This window comes from Sceloporus occidentalis, unplaced genomic scaffold (assembly GCF_023333645.1).
Source record: "Sceloporus occidentalis isolate IW3139 unplaced genomic scaffold, rSceOcc1.0.p SCAF_17, whole genome shotgun sequence".
Lineage (NCBI taxonomy): Eukaryota > Metazoa > Chordata > Lepidosauria > Squamata > Phrynosomatidae > Sceloporus > Sceloporus occidentalis.
This window is the reverse complement of record NW_028316997.1, coordinates 14,726,778-14,745,634: the sequence shown is the minus strand read 5'-3', so window position 1 is coordinate 14,745,634 and position 18,857 is coordinate 14,726,778. Positions and strand designations below refer to the sequence as shown.

General features: G+C 36.0%; 1 protein-coding gene across 1 annotated transcript in view; it reads right to left on the bottom strand.

Moving 5' to 3' along the window:
• Positions 1–3,711: 3,711 nt before the first annotated feature.
• Positions 3,712–18,857, bottom strand: part of LOC149302874 (leucine-rich repeat serine/threonine-protein kinase 2-like) — a 51,382-nt gene continuing 36,236 nt past the window's right edge. The window contains exons 35-51 of the mRNA XM_089482082.1: positions 18,213–18,367; positions 17,627–17,773; positions 17,305–17,496; positions 16,735–16,881; positions 16,548–16,648; positions 15,750–15,940; positions 14,993–15,153; positions 13,041–13,211; positions 11,863–11,963; positions 9,904–10,098; positions 9,329–9,522; positions 7,083–7,155; positions 6,761–6,942; positions 6,491–6,643; positions 5,282–5,487; positions 4,483–4,536; positions 3,712–3,833 (exon numbers count right to left, since the gene is read on the bottom strand). Of these exons, the coding sequence (XP_089338208.1) occupies positions 3,712–3,833; positions 4,483–4,536; positions 5,282–5,487; positions 6,491–6,643; positions 6,761–6,942; positions 7,083–7,155; positions 9,329–9,522; positions 9,904–10,098; positions 11,863–11,963; positions 13,041–13,211; positions 14,993–15,153; positions 15,750–15,940; positions 16,548–16,648; positions 16,735–16,881; positions 17,305–17,496; positions 17,627–17,773; positions 18,213–18,367 (2,545 nt within the window). The remainder of the gene's footprint in view (positions 3,834–4,482; positions 4,537–5,281; positions 5,488–6,490; positions 6,644–6,760; positions 6,943–7,082; positions 7,156–9,328; positions 9,523–9,903; positions 10,099–11,862; positions 11,964–13,040; positions 13,212–14,992; positions 15,154–15,749; positions 15,941–16,547; positions 16,649–16,734; positions 16,882–17,304; positions 17,497–17,626; positions 17,774–18,212; positions 18,368–18,857) is intronic.

Below are 18,857 nucleotides of genomic sequence, written 5' to 3'. Positions count from 1 at the left end.
TCTTAATTATTGAATTCAGGTGTTTCAATCAGACCCATTGCCCCATGTGTATAAAATCAAGCACCTAGCCTAGACAATGCTATGCTTCCAACTTTGCGGGATCAGTTTGGGAAGGCCCCTATGTGCACTTAGCAAGGTCCATAAAGAAACATAGAAAGTTACAGCTTATAAGAAGCATTCGGCCCATCCAGTCTGCCCAAGCTCTGAATACTTTCCTTAGTCCCTGGTCTTATCTTATATCTAGCTTGGCTTTATGCCTATCCCATGGTTGCTTGAATGCCTTTACTGTATTAACATCTACCACTTCTGCTGGAAGGTTATTCCATGCATTCTGTACCCTTTCAGTAAAGCAATGCTAGGCCAAAACCCTCCCCCCTTCCAAAATGAAAGACAACAGCTAGTATTGTGGGTAAGAGTGTTTGTCAAAGCTTTTATTTAAGTCCCTAACCAGCATTGTATAAGCAACTTTAAAACCGAACACAACTTGTCAGCTGCTAGTTCAAAGTCCAGCAGGAAGTTCACTCCCCAAGTTACCAATAGCCCAGCCCAATGGGTGCCATGAGCCGGAAATCACTGCAATGAGGTATTGCACACGGCTAGATAGAGCACATACAGCTTGGTGTCTGCCAAATTGTGTTTCATCTGCTGTTGCCTGCTCTTGCTTCTCAAGAAACCATCCATTGTATTAACATGATGTCAAGAAATACAGGGAGAAGCACTGCTATTTTTGCATGCTATAAAATACATTGTAGTCCATGCAAAACTGACTGAAATATGTATTAAAAATAACATTTTGAGGACTATGCCGTTCCTTTAATCAGTACATGGTATACTTTATTATTTTGTAAAAACTTTAAAACAGTCAAAAGTAAATACTTTCATATGTCATAGCATCTCATAGTATAGCATAAAACAGCACAAGTGTCATCTAAAGTAACTTTTTCTGTCCTGTAATGTTTAACTTCCTAAGTCTTATGATTTTTATAAAATTGCAACTTTTTTTAAAAATTACATTCATCTTTATTCAAGCGCGACCATATTTTTAAATTGGCACTTTATTAATGATTGAATTGATGTAGTTTATTGACCTGCAGATAAATAATTTGGTCAGTAGATATCATTAATACCAGCCATCAGAGGCATCTGTGCGTGAGAATGACAACACAGAGCTCCACTACTCCACAAGAAATGTGTGTATTAGAAAATAAGTCATGTAAAAATATTTTAATATTTAAGTTGCATCTTAAGGAACTTTACTGATACTGTACTGTACTTACATCACATAATATAATGAACAAGTATCGCCATCTGAGATTAAGCATTTTGGAAACCAAACAAACATAAGCAAATTAACAAACATTTTATGTGAATAAAAAAGCTGTATAAAATATTTACATATTTAAGATTTAAAACTAATGTTATTTTACTATATTTCCAATGGAAATTCCCAGCATCCTTCAGAATGTTTTTAACCATCCAGTAACAAAGAAGCATATAATTTGACACTAGATTACAACATTTCAGCCCATCTAAACTGTCCATTGTTTTCTACTACCTTATGCGTGCCTATTGACCATGCATGCTTCGTTTCTCTCACTATATTAACCTCCGTGAACAACATTTAAAGTGCTATATCATCCGTTACAAAGTTACAAAATGGATTTAAGGAATTCAAACTTACTTTACTTAATCAATATTTAAATATTGCACTTTACAAATCTTCTGCAGTATCCATGAAAATGCTTTGAGGTGCAATTTTAAATACAGTATGATGAAAATAGTCTCTGTGAAAAATTACCAACTTTTAAGTTCCATTGCACTGCAATTATAATCCTTTGAGGAAAAAAAACATTTTAATGTGCTATTGCACAGTTTGTCCTTTGTAAAATAACATATTTACACACACGGTGCCAAGGAGTTCATCCAGCAGTTTGAAGAAGCATAATGAAAAATTGGCTTTTGACTTTGGCATTATGTGAGAAAACACCATGTTTCAAGTTCCACTCCATTATAACAAAAACTTGGGTGAATGAAGTATGAGCTCTCTTGTCAACTGTATCTTCACATGGTAGTGTTCATAAACTTGGTTCTCTGTAATGCAAGATTCCATTTATCACAACATGAACAATAAGAATAAAATACATGATCAATAATCATCTTATTTTATAGGTACTTAATTGTGACATGGAAAGAGGGAGCAAATTTGGTAAAGCTATCTTTATTGGATAGTTGAAGTATAATAGACTGCATGCTTTCAACCCCTATCTAGTATAGTATACATTATATATGTATAAAATACCTGAAGAAGAGAGCTAGACAATATTAAAGATCTGAGAAGGGGCGTTGATTGCAAAAATCTTTGATTAGGCAGCATATTTATGGCACCATAATCAATGTTGATAATTTAAGAGCAAAGGGCCATATTCCTTTTGGGTAATATTAATTATATGTCAAGATCCCAGATTGGCAGAATTATCTAATAAAGAGCCTGGTCCATGAGCTCAAGAAAATTTCTTTTGGGATTCCAATGGATGTCTTGATGGAAAACATTTATGTATATCAAAAATATATATTTATGAATGGAATTAGGATCACTAATCTCTTCTCTCAGCACCTAGATATCTACAAACATTGGACAAGGTCATTAGCCTTCTTTCTAAATGGCCATCTAACAATTATTTGTCATTAAAACAACTGTCTGCAAAACTTACAATGCTTATTTAGTGTAAATGGGTATTTGATGCCCAAACTCATGATTTTCTTAATAAATCTTTTGATCCTAATTGTTTCTCATTTCTAGAACTAAGTATTTGGCAAAGTCAATTTTGTATTATAGGTTTCCTAACCATCCTAAGTTTATGAGTTGTTAATTTGTGTGCAGCAATATTTAGATAGAGCAGCTGCATTACCTCAATCTTCTAAGGCACAGCTTCTAATTTCTTATTGTAAACTGCATGTTCTTGTCTCTTCATCTATTCTTGCCAGGTAGATTAAATGAGTTATGAAAATGACAGGCTTTGAGTCAAAGGAGCTATTGTGTCTAAGACATAATGTAATATGTTAATAAGTATTTGCACTTAACTTGCATAATATAAAGCCTCTTGTCTTGTAATAACATTTTGTGATTTTGATAGTGTAGTGACGCAATGTAAGAATTTTATTAGAAACAGGAGGCGAATATTCTTCCCACATAATCTTTCTTCTAAACCTTCCATGTTTTATCTTTTTCCGTATATTACTTTCAGATTGATATTCCGTACATCTCATAAAAGACACCAAGTTGGATTAGTTCCTTTCCTTTGTTTCAAGTTCTTCATTTTAAAAAAAATCGTGTTTCCAGTTCTCCAGTTTATTCTACTGATACCAGACCAGACAAAAGCATTTATGGATTTAAGGATGTTGCTGCTATGCTAAATTGTAACTTTTTGTCATTTATTGTATTGTTTCTATCTTTGATGCTGTTGGAAGTAGTAAAGTAAGATAATGCATAATATTTAAAATAACAAGTAATAATTCACAAAAAAACCTACTTGTGGTAAAAAACCCCCCAATATATAATTTGTGTGGGAACACTGAGAAAGGTGGACAATATGGTTGAACAGAGATATAATAACATGAGAATTGCTCTGGTCCTTTTGTGTAACTAAAGCACTGGCGCTTACAGGGATAAAATTGTTATTTCCAATAAGTACATGTTTACCTTTGGTATAGTTAGTCCATAGACAATCCTCTAAGTTTATCTGCCAGCTCTTTTCTTATTTCATTGTGTTTTTTTAGATTTTGGACTTCATGTGGAAGGTTTGTGTCCCACACAGAAAGAAATGACTGTATTTCTACAACACAAACATATATAACACCAACTATTACATCCCATAGAAATGAGCAAATACCTTTCACCATTAACATTAACAAATGTGGGCAACCTGTCTTTATTCTTATAATTAAAATAAAAAATAACTATTTACCATAGTAATTTGTTTTGTCTAGTCTGCTCATTTTTCTACCTCAAGTAAGACCTTAAACCTTACTTCGTTCTTCACTTTGTCTTATGTTTAGTATACCATTAAACCCACTGCTTTAGCGTAAAGCATACAAAAAATGTTTTACAATAACAATTTTCTAACCGATCCAAAGGTCATGCAAATTTCTAACCAACATCTAAGGAAATCACTAATAAGGAGTGCATTCGCTTATTTGCCAATATATTATAATAAACCAGCTCTTTAGTTACAGAGCAGTCTTTACACAATGGAGAAAATGGCAACTAAACACAAACGTTTAATTTACCAATTTACGCATTCAAAATTACCAATGTTTTCAACATAAAGTGTGTTAGTTTCTATTGTTATATGAATGCCAACCTTGTAAACAAAGTATTGTATACTGCAATATCAATCGTGCATGTTACTGTGCCACAAATATTAATACAATAATTACATCCCAAATATCAGGTGATCAGGCAAAATAAGTCAAAAAATTAACCTTTTTGTGGTGTGCAGCGACATCCCAAAACAAGTACCACATTTTTTACGCCTCCTTTATCTAAGAGAGAAAAGTAACAGTAACAGTAACAGGCATATATATTGCAGCAATTCAAATAATTTTAACTAGTGCATGTAGGAGAGATGTCCTAATTATATTCTTCTTTAATGTAGATAGGGTGAGCTTAATTATGCTTTGGCCAATTCATATAACCAAAACCTCTCATTTATATTATGTTTATGTATTTGTTGCCAACTTTATTAGGGTAAGAAGCGCAGACAGTTTCTGTTTTTTGTATACATTGTACAGCCAATACACTGTTTTTGCAGCATGCTCACACTGTTTGGAAGGCCTCGTATTATACATTTGTATTATTTGAGCCTGTGACTAGCTCAGCGCACCGACATTTTCTTTTCCCTGTTTTAATGTAGATAGGGTAAGATAGTTATACTAAACAATCACTGGGTGTTTGGTGGGTTGGGAGTTTTTTTGGTGAATGTTCTGTCCCAAATTGAGCTACAAGTACATAAAGTCTGTACATGCTTTGGTGGATATTTCTATATGTTAGTATAGACATTCATTCTTTACTCCTTTATTCTTTACTTCAATTCATCACTAGGGTCCAACTCCCCTGCCAGATATGTAGGGAGCTGGGACAGGGCCTAAAAACTGTAGCTTTCCATAGTCCAATGGCAAGTACTATAGGGGTGGGAAACACCTGTGAGGGAGTATATATACAAGATGAGAATTAATAGAGCAATAGAACATTTGGAAAAAAAAACTTAAAGCATAAAATTACCTAACTGAGCCGGTACCATGCATCGAATAGAATCACAGAAGCTGGAAATTATTTTGATTGGTCGTCTCGTTGATAGATCAATTAGCAAAATGTGGCCTCCACCTGTGCCTACCCAAAGCGCAGTATTTTTCTGCAGAAAAAAAGCTTTCACTCGTGCACTATAGGTGTCTTCTTGCTTTAATTTCCTGCATTTAACAATTTCTTCCCTAAAACAATTAAATACACCATATATGTTTAATGTCCTAATATGTTTATAATATGTTTAATACAGCACATATTGATGAAAGAAAAAAAAAGAAAAGGTCTAAATATAAGACAACCCTATAGGAAAAAAATCAAAACCACTGTTTTTGCTTTCATTGCTCTTACACTCTCATTCACTCTGTCTCCCAACAGAAGCAGCCTCGCTTCTTCTCTTGCCTCTTATTGTTCTTCTGTCTTCTTTTTCATCCGCTATTCCCTGGTATCAGCTCCATTATCCAGGTAATTCTGCAAAAGGGTGCACACACCCTCTCCCCCAATTGGAGGAACGGGGAAGAGGCTGTCCCCATGATCAGGGAAGTAACTAGAAACCACCGGGCACTTATGCTAAAAATTCCCCTGGGCTCCCCCAACTTCAACAGCTAGTCTGTGCCATCATTGCCCCCCACACAACTGGTCAGTGCCTTCTTTGACTCCCCCCCATTCCAACTTACAACATATTTAAACACACTTACACAAATTACACATACTGCGACCCCTGTAGTTACACCAGTGCAAATGATGCAAGCTGTGGCTCCGTCCTTTTGGGGAAGTACTTTAAAAGGCCAGAATATTGCAGATGGATTCACTGAGAAAGAGAGTTACTGAAACTTTTCTCTTTCTCTGCGAAGGAGACAGAGACACGGAAGTGGCCCGGGGAAAATGTAGGGTGACATTGAGAGACAGCATGTAAGAGAGAGAATGAGAGTGTGAGAAAGAGCATGAGAGAGTGAGCGTTAAGCTCCTAGGCTTAGTCGGATGTGACGCAGTGCCGTGGATCTGAGGTCAGAATAAAAAAACGACCTTGATTATTAAACAAGGGCGTTTTTTCAGATGTTTTTTTTTTTAAAAAACCCTTATAATCTTATAATCGAGCAAACACAGTAATATAAAAAAACATTTACATCAGGCATTTTTTATCATGCTCAACACCAAGTCACATGGATTATGTGAAACAGCAATACCTACTTCAAAAACCGAGAACAATCAAGCATCTCACATATCCGTTCAGTCTTTTTGTCCCAAATTTCAACATAGGGGCTATATTTCTTTGCCACGTATATATATTTATCAACTGCAATGGAAGTTATGTTTGAGTCAGCTGAAGATCCGTGAGAAAATCTATATGTCAAAATAAGAAAAAAGTTAAGTGATAGTTCATTATACTGATGCTCAAACTGATCCTTTCTAATTAAAGGCAGCTCCATATTGCCACACACCATTTTCTCATAAACTTACAACATAGCTGTCTTTGTGTCAATCATCTTCTGAACTGAAAAGTCATGGGAAAGAGATAATATTTTGGTCCCACAGATGCCCCAAACAGAGTTCCTTTCTGATGATGTGGATTCACATAAGCACATGACAGGAGTGCTCATATCTCCTATACTAAGCAGCTTAAGAGGCGATGCACTGGCAGACTACAAAGAAACAAAGAAACAAGAACAGCATCAGAATCTTTAAACTTTTGCTCATATTAAAGTAAATGGGTTTATATGATTTTTTTATATAAGAAAAAAACAATTATATACATAAATGCCAAGTTTATCAATTGTTTTACCTTTATTGCAGACTCTTCAAAAATTGCAATGCTGCCATTCGCAGTTCCTGCCAGCACAAAATATTTCTTTTGGCTAAAATACACCAGAGGTTAGAGATTATTACTAAGTGTGAGAATAGATCTGGGTATGTGAAAAGTCTTGGAAAGATTAGTCATAAGCATTTGAATTTTAATCAATGTTTAAATTTGGTTGGCCCTCCCAAGAGATGAATTATGTAGGTCTAACATTAAGCGCAAATGTTAAGGAGATACTAGAAAGGAATTTTATGGTCTCATTGACCAACTTTTATGACCAACTTTTTAAACAATGGGTAAATATTGAATTGTCATGTATAAGAAGAAAAAACTTGATAAAATCCTACATTATTCCAAAATAGACATACTTGTTTGGCCATCTCCCATTGAAAATATTGGACTACTGGCTACTGGCTATATTTGGCAGGCAAAAAAAATTCCTTTCGACAAACTTAGCATTAGGTTTTCCCCTATTTAAGTATTATGTTGCAAATTTAATACATAGCTGGTATTCTAAGTGTTAAAAATCTGTTGAACAGACTAGTAATTAAGTCATATGCTCAGCTACCTAATAAATACATTTTTGATTACGATAGAGCTATATTTACATAAATAAGAGTATAAGAAATAGAGTTATTTTAAAAAATAAATAAATAAACGTGACAAAATGCAATGCTCACTTAACCCCTTCGTGACAGTGGCTGATTTTTTTCTTTGTACCCTTTGTGACAATGACTGTTTTAACATATATTGGTTTTTTCAGGACAAGAAGATGACATTGTTTTGATTGTATCATATTATTTACTACTAAAAATATTTTACTCATCTATAAAAGGTAATGAAAAAAAACTGCTAAATAGATTCTACTACTCGTCCTGAGTTTAAAAATACAATTTTTTTCCAAATCTGGTAATTGTTCCCCCATGTGCTATTTCAGGTATCTTTGAAGCCGGCCAATGCAATTTACCCCATCAAACCATATATTTTTGAAGACTAGACACCCCAGGGTATTTCAAATGCTAGTATTTTAACTCTTTCCATGCACTAATTCTACCACCAGTCTTTGTCAAACTTTGTGGTAGTTTTTTGCGTTTATTTTTTCACACACATTTTCCTTCATTCTGTGATCCACTGCCCATGCCCTATTTGGTACATCTTTGAGCCCGGCCATTTCAGTGTGCCCTATAAAACCATATATTTTTGAAAACTAGACACCCCAGGGTATTTCAAATGCTAGTATTTTAACTCTTTGCATGCACATATTTTACCACCTGCATTTTTGCAGTTTGCAGTAGTATTTTTTGTGTGTACTTTCCCCCGAACACATACTTTAGGTATGAATTTATAGCTCATTGTATATGTTGCTGTCACACAACACCCCAATATGTGTTCAGCAACATCTCCTTAGTACAGTGATACCACACATGCATGGGTTTGTCGGGTTTTTGGGAACATGTGCATTTTTCTAATTGGAAATTAGACGTGTGGTCATCCTTCCCCCTGTGTTAATTGGGACATTGGTGAACCAGGTCAATTTACCCCATCAAATCATAATTTTTTTTAAAGTAGACACCTCATGGGCATTTAACATGCCAGTATTTTAACTCTTTCCATGCTAGAATTGTATTAAGCTAAATCGCTAATTTTAAAAATATTTTTTATATATAGATTTTATTTTTTTTGCCTTTTTTTATTATTTATTTTTTTACATTTTTTGGAACTTGAAGGTTTTTTTAAAGTATTTTAAGCTGGGCTCCATTGACTTGCATGGTTGAATGCAGTACCTATATTCAACCTGCAAGTGGAGCCAGATTCTCAGGAGGGTCTGGACACCGCCCCTGATGCCGTTCGCGGTGTTGCTGAATGCCTTGACGTCAAGGCATTACAGAAACACCGTTTGGGTGCAGAAATCGAATGTAGATCGCTTTCTGCACCCGTTTGAAGTCATGACAGTCCGGGCACCCTTCGTTTTCGGGTCATGTGCCTGGGCCGTCAAGTGTCATTAAGGGGTTAAACCCCTTTCGATACACTAGCACTGGAAATGCATTAATTTTGTGCTCAAACAACAACTGTATCACCTTGAATCTTTTTGTCTCCTGTATTCCCATGGCTAACAACGTATCACTCTCTACTTATATTAGAGGGGTGATTAGCATATGTTATCTCTAGGACAATATAAGATACATTAATTGACGATATATAGATATGCAAAATATATAAAAACTAAGTACCCTTGTTTTACAAAACACGTGTGGAGTAAGCAAGTGACAGAGTCAGGCATTTTCTGTATGAAATGTTTTTTGTTCAGATCTTCTGGATTTGCAGACAGAATTTCCCCAGACTGTGTTCCAGCCAAGATCCAATGTTCCTTTCCTCCAGATAAAGTCACAAAGGTAAGGCATAATATTCGGCTATCTGAAAAATCCTGCAAGCAGAAGACAATCATGAGTGGTACAAACAAAGGTGCAAAATACAGAACAAGAACTCTCAAGCATTGCATGTATTTATGATGTGTCCAAATCAGGCAGACATTTTCAATTTACTAAACAATTATAATTCACACTCAAACATGAACTCACTGCTGACATCACAAGACGAAGAACTTCCAGTTCATGTGTTTCTATACTTTACAATATAGTAACGCAAAAATATAAGAGGTTTTCTTTTATTTTAAGAGTTACTGAAAGTCAAGCTTAACTTCTGTACCACAAAAAGTACATAAAATTAAGGTGTAAAAAGCATACCCAGGGAGTAAATTATTTTGGCATAAATAAATATAGGCTAAGATGTACAGATGCTGTATTACCTCACATGTATGTCCACTTTTGGTTAAGTTAAGGCAGGAAATCTGTCCTTTTTCAGTGCTGCCACTTGCTACCCAAACAGTAGGTTTCTTGACACGAGGGGTAGCAGCAACCATGCATTCTGCAGTCAATGGGCTTAATATCACTAGGTTTCTCATCAAACAGGGAAGTTCTGCAGAGTTCAAGATTTCGTAAACCTGTTTAAAAAAACAGAGTAAGTACATTTTATCAGCTTCCTCTTGAAAGGTCTTTGGAGATAATTGGATCCTTTAACACTAGTAATACCAAATGTCAAAAGACTGATTGAGATCTTGCCCTGGAGTCTGAAGTCTTCAAAAAGATCCTTATCACCATGCTAAACCAAGACAATATTATATACAAACTGCACACAATGTGACCTATACTGTAAAAATGCTGAAAATTGTGGAGAACGGCTCCTTAGTGATTAATTCTCTTCATTTTAAAATTGCTTAATTTTTAAGTAGTTCTCATGTGCATGTTTTATTATTGTTTCCTACGCTAGTCCATATCAGCAGATAAGCTCTGTGGGCTGAAATCAACAGTTTGGGAATTGAAATGTTGCATAACTCCTTCTTTTTTAATGTGAAAGGGAGGTTTTGTAAAAAAAAACAAAAAAAACTGTAGCCCATAAACTCATAATTACTGCCTGTAGACAATTAGCTGGGCTATTCTAGAACAGGTAACTTCAATCCTCAATTGTCTTTGTATTTCATTTGCCATCATTCAGAACCTTTGTCAGGTATGGTATATGATGTCAAACAACAACATGGATGCAATTGGTCAACCTAATGGCCTGACATGCCTTTACATAAATCTCTACAAGAAGAAGAAACAGAAAACCCTCTAAAAGCATTGTTGACTGGTACACAAAACATTGTGTAGCTGGAGGCAATAGTAGCAGAAACAAGAACATATGCCACTTTACAGATGTCTGGTCAGACCTGACCTAGAGTATTGCGTGCAGTTATTTAGTAATTTTTATGACAATATCATATTTTGCAGCAGAAGACCTCATCTTCAGAAGGATATAGACAACAAAAAATATATCAGGAAAGACTAAGGGTTCTTAATATGTATAGCTCGGAGGCACAAAGAATGAGAGGATATGATATGAGAGGATATGATAGAAACATTTAACTACATAAATGAGTTTAAGTACAGGTTGTAGTGTCAGAATATTAGACGCAATCTAAAGAAGATTTACTTTACTTAAAAGGTGCTCTCCCAGCAGAGGTTAACACAGTGAGGGAATTTAAACATGTATTGGGATAGACATACAACTATCCTAAATACAAGCCAAGACAAAAGGCAGATTATGGCTTGAGTCTTTATGGCACAAACAATGTGCAGACATGAGAGACCGAATGCTTCTGATCTGCTGTCAAATGTTCTTAGGCTTCTACAATTATGAACGTAAATTCAAAATAAAGAAATATTGGATATAATAAAGACTTTTATGTTAAGGTGTATTGTTTGTATGTTGTTTAACCGTCAATGTTAACAGAAAATAGTTGTAAATGTTTTTCTATACAAGTAATGTCACTGTGAAATTCCTACTGATTGATTGTTTCAACATTTATAACATCCTGGGGAGCGTGGCAAACATTTAAAAAAAAATCTTCTCCAAGGATTAAACATCCAAGTCAAATTGATTTCTTTATATTCGTGGGCTGCAGGGAGAAGAGGTTTAAGTGAAAACAAATACGTACGTAGTAGGAGTTATTGCGACTTTTTGAAAACATTGCTATTATTAGTATTTATTGTTTTATATAGCGCCATCAAATTCCGTAGCGCTGTACAATGGGTAGACAGGACATAACAAGTAGTATGTAACATAACAAATTTACTTTCAGAGACAACAGGTGAGGAGGGCCCTGCTCAAATGAGCTTACAATCTAGAGGCTGTTTTACCATTATGGGTAAGAAATATACAACTGTACCTTTGCCGATGTGGGACGTTCCTGGGGGTTCTCTTTTAAACATTTCTTAATTAATACTTCAACTTCAGGCCATGGAGCACAATTGTATTCTTTAACTGGATCTAGTAAATAATTAAATGATCCATGGATTACAATTCATGTACTTTAGGCAAGCAAAAACAGAGTTTACAGTATGTCCTTTTGGTGAAAAGTGGTAAAAAGGGTTGCAATCACCATATTGCATCATTCACTTTACACCATATGTGTTATTTTCACATAACCCCCCAGCCTATTTTGTCTGAATAGCCAATAACTAATATTCACATTGAATGCTTGATATAACTAAAGCATTTGAGACAAAGAGGATCAGAAGGTTATAATAAAAACTCTAGCACATAAACAAGATATGAACATCCTCCAAAATAACACTTAGTATGTCAACCTAAGCCTGCCCTAGAATGTTTCTCCCGCACGAGGTGAGCCGTCCAAACAAGGCATTGTTTGGTGAGCATTATCACCTCTTTAACAAGCATTATGCAGGGCCAACTCCGCCGTTCTTGCAGGAACTAGGGTCGGCCCTTCATAATGCATCATAAATTTGCTGAGCTGAAATTGTAACTCACCAGCTAATTCATAGTTTAGTAAATAAGTCCAGTAGTGGTGTTGATAAAGTGACATGGAACAAACTTCAAAGTGGTTCTAATTATTTCACTGTATAATGTGCCTGAATTATACCTAAAAGGTATTATTGATTAGTACTATCCTATTCTGATGAGCCTTTTCTCGTCGTATTGGGCATTCCCTCAATGCTGACACCCACCAGAAGGTTACTGGAGGACAAAAAACTATGATGTCACTGGGCCCCAATATCTCTTACCCTTATTTAAAAAAACCTAAAATATGTATGTGGTAAATATAGGTTTTTGGATATAACAATAATTATGTTTTATGCATTTTTTAGAAAAAACCCATTTCAAATAAGGCCCTACTTGTCCTAAATAAAAAATATGTATAATTTGTGTGGATATATCCAATATGGAAAAGGGGAATCATGGTTTAACAAACATATGGTAAAAAATCACTCTGGCCACTATGGTATGTAAAACCTCTAGTTACAAAAAGGTTTAATAGAACAGATGTTCTGTTTGTTTCCAAACTGTGTTTTAATATAACAAACTAAGAAAAATAAAAACTCATACCAGGTAGCTTCCCACGGATGGCCAGTTCATCAAACTCGTTGGGGAACTTCAAACCTTCTACCATTCTGGCTCCATTTGTAAGAATATCATACAGCAACAAACCAAACGAATAGACATCAGCTTGCTGGTTGTAAATAACATTTCCCCTGGCAACTTCAGGTGCACGAAAACCTAAACAAAAATTATAAAAAACATATCTTTATAACAAAAACGAAACTATAATATAATGTTTAGATGATGCCATTTTATCTACTCTACTGAATTTAACTTTTGTAACTTAATACAATACATACACCATTACCAGGACAAAATGCACAAGCTCAAGCACTTCCCAGAAGTATTACTTATATCAAGTAAAAATTCGTCTGGAACCACATGATTGTAACACAGTTGCCAGCACCGATAGGTTACTGCAATAGAAACTGAAACAAGCTGCTTTAAAGTTTCTTTGTTGTCTTTGTCATTAAACTTCTTTACATTACATTTATTTATATAGCAACATCAGATTCCGTAGTACTATTACAATCCGCAAAATAATTTAAAATCACACACAATAACAAAATTGTACAAAAGGATAAGAGGACCCTGCTCTTGCGAGCTTACAAACTAGTTGCTGGTTGAGGGAGAAGTGAAACAGTAGGAGAGGATTGCTTGGATGAGGATGCATTGGTTGAGTCAGGATGATCTATGTTGGTTGTTGGGTGATTCAGGTGGCTTGATTAGGATGCTGGCTGGGTGTTAGGAGGAAAGAATAAATGATGGATCTTCCAAGGGTTATTTTGTTTAACATACCAATGTTGTTGTTTGCAACAGGGCTTTTAAACTATTGTTTTATTCTTTCCTCTGAAAAAGGTTAACTCAGATAAAGACAATGACATCACATAGGTGTCACGGACCGGGTCCATACAGACGACTGTGAAGACCCAGAGCGCCCGAAGATTGTGTGCAGGAGTTACGGTGCAGTAGCGGAGTTGGACAGGGCTTGGTGCAGAGCGACAGCACCCCGGTGGGCGTCTAGGGTTGTGCAGCCACACACCAGTGCCCTGACATAGCAGCGGATGTAGTCCAGAACGAAGTTAAATCCTGCAGGCACCCTGGAACAGGCATGAGACATAGCACAAGACTCATGTGCAGGATGCTGCAAGCCAGGAGTGTGGAAGCTAAGCAGAGTAATAGCGGAAACATAACAAGGAAGGGATAGGGAGACCAGGCAAGAAACATAACAGACAAGATATACATGATACAGGGCACAACAGTGAACAAGACAAGGAATAAACATAACCAGACAAGATACACATGATACAGGGCACTTCATGGAACTAGACAAGGAATACGCAAGATCAGACATGAACAAGACAGGACACCCCTATACCGGGGATACACGACAGAACAGGACAGGACACCCCACTAGTTAAATACCAGACTGACACACAAATACAGAAACTAGCTTAGGACTATTTAATAACTATCGGAGATTCCGTCACATCTTTTGGCCTTAGTATGCTTAGCCCACCACTACGCCAAAGTACTAGAATGACGGTGGGTCCTAACGCTAAGCCCTGCATACAAAAGTACTGATAAACTAAACATTGAATCCAAACACAGAACCGAGAAGGACAAACCTTTAGACTGGGTGGGACACACCTTATAAAGGAAACAGGAGCTGAAGCAACAAGCAGACTGGAAGCAAGGAATGGAGGATCAGAACAGAGCCTAATGAAATCCAGGAATGGATTGAAGCAAAACAGAGAAACTGAAGCAAGACAGAGATATGCAGCTCCGCAGCCTGGGTAGAGCATGACAATAGGTAAGAAAATAAAATATATTTCCCTCAATAATTGTTTTCTTCTAATTAGAAGAATGGAGGAGTTGCTTTCAAATAATCAAAGAAATCATTTCATACAAGATTTTGTTGGATGTTTAAATGTTAACAGAAAGTCTACACATCTTACCGGGAGTGCCTTCCGAAGTTTTGATACCCATCCTACAGCAGTACTGTGCAATGCCATAATCTGCAATCTTAGCAATAACTGCTGAATTGGGATACAAAGTGAACAGCAGGACGTTGTGAGGTTTCAGATCCCGATAAATTATCATTGATGAGTGTAGATACCTTTGGTAGTAAATGAAAATATTTGTTATCTTATTATATAAATATTGTGTAGGATGCCCTACAATATGGAGGCCTGGGAAATCTTGCTCCTGCTATTACAAACATAAAATTCCTATAAATAACGCTATTTATCATGTGCTCATGTACCACATATTCTTGTTGATTCCATGTCCATTAATGTCAGTTGTGCTTATAAACAATAGCAGAACAAAAAAGCTGGAAGTGTTTTATTGTTACCTACTTTCCTGACTATTCGCTATCACTGAGCACTGGACAGAGCTTGAAATAGTTTTTTACACTTGCCTGGCCAATAAGGCATATGATGTATGCATTATAAGACTACTAAGCTACACTGTTTTTCTATAAGAGGACCACAAGAATGATCACACAATCTGTATAATTGAGAGAAATAGCTGGCTTTAGAATTTTGCAGCCTTATGTGACAAAATCAGGTGAAAGGGGTAGAAAACAAATTCAAACCACTATTTAATTAGTAAAGTGTGTGATTCTACATATAATAGCTTTGGAAATTGCCCGTAGGGCTTAAGGGGAGGGGTAGAGAAAAGAAAGAGAGGAAAAAGGATACTTATATGCACCTCAACCCATCAGCAACATGTAGTGCTATCCTGTGCTGAAGTGTTCGAGTAAGACTAGCAACGTCTTGCTGAAGAAGACGATCGAGCGATCCTTTGGGAGCTAATTCCATTACTAGCATCCTGGGGCGGACACCAGCTGCCAACAGACATACTAAGCTGGGATGATGGAGATGGCTTAGTACAGCAAGTTCCTGTCAAACAATCAATACTAGATTAAAATTAGAATAGCTATAACAGAAATGCAATATTTTTATATGTCGTGTCCCACATGCTGATATGTCAAAATATTTCTAAATTTTCCCACAGTAAGTGTGTGAAAAAGAAATAATAGCATATGTTTTACAAGCAAATACTGAGGAAGACTGAGGTTCTATTAAATCAACAATGTCAGATAATAGAACTTTCAGGTTTTGCATGCAGGCACAATAACAACTTAGATATAAATGTAGCCATTTTGATATTCATATTAAGAGTTACTTTTAGAAACCCACTCAATATGATTAAAAAACACATTTGTATGTACTGCTTTCACGAGGGAGATGTAACTATATTATTCAGCAAATGTATCTGTATAGATTGTAAGCTTGTTTGAACAGGGGCCTTACCCTTTGTTTCTGTAAGTCGAATTGTTATGTTATATATTACTTGTTATGTCCTGTTTACCCATTGTATAGCAAAGAAATAAAAATTCTGCATGATTTACCACTTACCTGTAAACAATACCTAGAATATACAAATACAGGATATTCTTATATTGATACGTCATCAAATGATTGATGACTCTTATAATGTCCTCACCTGTCGTAAGAGCCTCGGTGAAGTATGTCTGTTAAAGATTTTCACAGCTACGTCTTCTCCTCTGTATACCGCTCTATAAACAGATCCAAATCCCCCATCACCTAAAGGTAAATTTTTTTAATAATTAAAAACACTCATAGGTGCAAAAGCATCAACTGGAACGCTTTAATGAAGCAAGGAGATTTACCCAATAAAAATTCAGGGCCCTGGTCAAATTCCAAATCTTCACTGTTCAACATGATATTCCTAGGTAAGTCAGCAAGCACAAGGTCAGGAGCAATCTGAGAGATAGGGACTGTCGATCTGGGGTCCTCGGGGTTTATCAGCAAGTCTCCTATTATTGGTAAAGGGGATGACAGCAATTATTATGAAAATCTTCATTGAAACGTAATCAAAATCTTAGGTGCAGTGACTGTTAAACTTGTGCTTTTAGCACACCTATGCTGGACTTAATCTCATAAATACATTTTACATTTTCTTGAGCCTCTTACATTGATATATGTTTGGCTGTATAAACTTTGCCTACCAAGGCACAACTGAAACCTACAATTGACAAACCCTTAAGGAATCCCCCCCCCATGACAGAATATTTCTAATTACACAGATTACATATAATAATGTAAAGCTAACTATTTGGCCACCTAGTCAACCATCAACTAGTTTTATATTTTATCCAGGACTAACCTATGCTTATCTGTGCATGTTCTTTTTATTTGCCACTCTCTGTGATAACAGTAATAACACAATCTTGCCTTACCTTCTTCAGCCTTCACCAGTAAATCAGTGAGTAATATCTTTTTGTGTTCTTGGCCATCACAAAAGCTGTATAAGACCCACTTTTTTAATAGTGTTTCACTTTCCCCGCAAATATCAGTTTCCAGTAAACCGGGAAACCATTCTTCCATTAAAGAATCTATATGGTCCACAACTTGCCCCATTAAAATGCAACCTATAGGGGAAACGGTTAAAAAATTCTAGTTATTTTGTACTGTAATAAGCTTGTAACTACAAAAATTTTTTTTTTATGACAGTCATACTTTAAATGCACTGTAAACACAGTACATCTCTCGTTAAATTACCTTTTCTGCAGGATGGAACGGTCACCTTCAAAAAGCTATTGGGATTGTTGGGTAGATTTATGGATTCCACCAAAGAGTATGCTTCTGGTGACCAATTGAGGTAGACACCCTGCCTCCAATACATTCTGTTGGGGCGTTGCGCTCTTTCTACCATAAACACAGAGAAAGAGTAGTTAAAATTTGCAGTGATATTTATGCGGGTGCCTGCCCTACAGTGCATAGGCTTCCTGCTGCTCTCCTGTTCTATTTTGCTTGTGCAAAACATGGGGATATGACTTTAGGAGGAGGAAGCAATAGGTTCATTTTACTAGAATTATTTGTGTTTTACTGTAGTGCTACTGTAAAAAGGTCTTGCTTTAGTTTGCCCATGGAAGTTGGGGAGAGTTCAAGCTTGGCTTTAATCCAGTTTGTGTTCTTCACCTTTATGATAATGGGCTGAACCAGGCTCTACACTTCAACTGGAGCGAACACTGGCTTACCCAGCTATATTTCCCAGTAGAGTTTTGTACTAGAATGTGAACCTGAAAGTTATTTCATGAATTCTAAATATGTAGGTCCTTGACTTTAACGTAAACCATATACATACCTCTTCCAGAAAGCATATAAGGTGAAACTTCTAGTAACCTGTTGATGAGTCTTGACCAGAAGCCCATGGGAAAATAAGCCATTTCATATAATCGTATAATGACCTCTGAATTCTCACAGTGTGGAAGTTCTATCACTGGTCGATGATTGGACAAACTGTGCAAGGACACCAGGACAAACAATACTTTGGATTATTACACTGAAAGCTGTATGGTTTATTCATTAAATATCTTTATTTGGCTTTACTTTTGGCATAGCTATATTCATTTATTAAAATTACCTTGTACATTCTGTTTTTCAATCTGTATAGTTATTTTGGCGATATTACAATAATTTCTGTTTATCAAGTGATTAAAGGACTGACTCTGTGGTCACAATTTCAAGTAGACATACAAAGCGCACACCTACAAAGCTCTCAGACATTTCATCTAAATCTTAACAGCTTCTGTGCTGTGGAAATAAATGATAGGCTGATCTTTGTTGGTTGGAATGCTGAATTCGTAAAGCCTCCAAGGCTCATTGCGCCTTAAGTCCCAACAATCGTTTAATATGGTGTTGCTGGATACAACTAAATTCATACAATACAGTTTTGAAAACATCTTAACCCAAGCTACATCATTCAGTACCACGTACTGGCTTAGAAGTC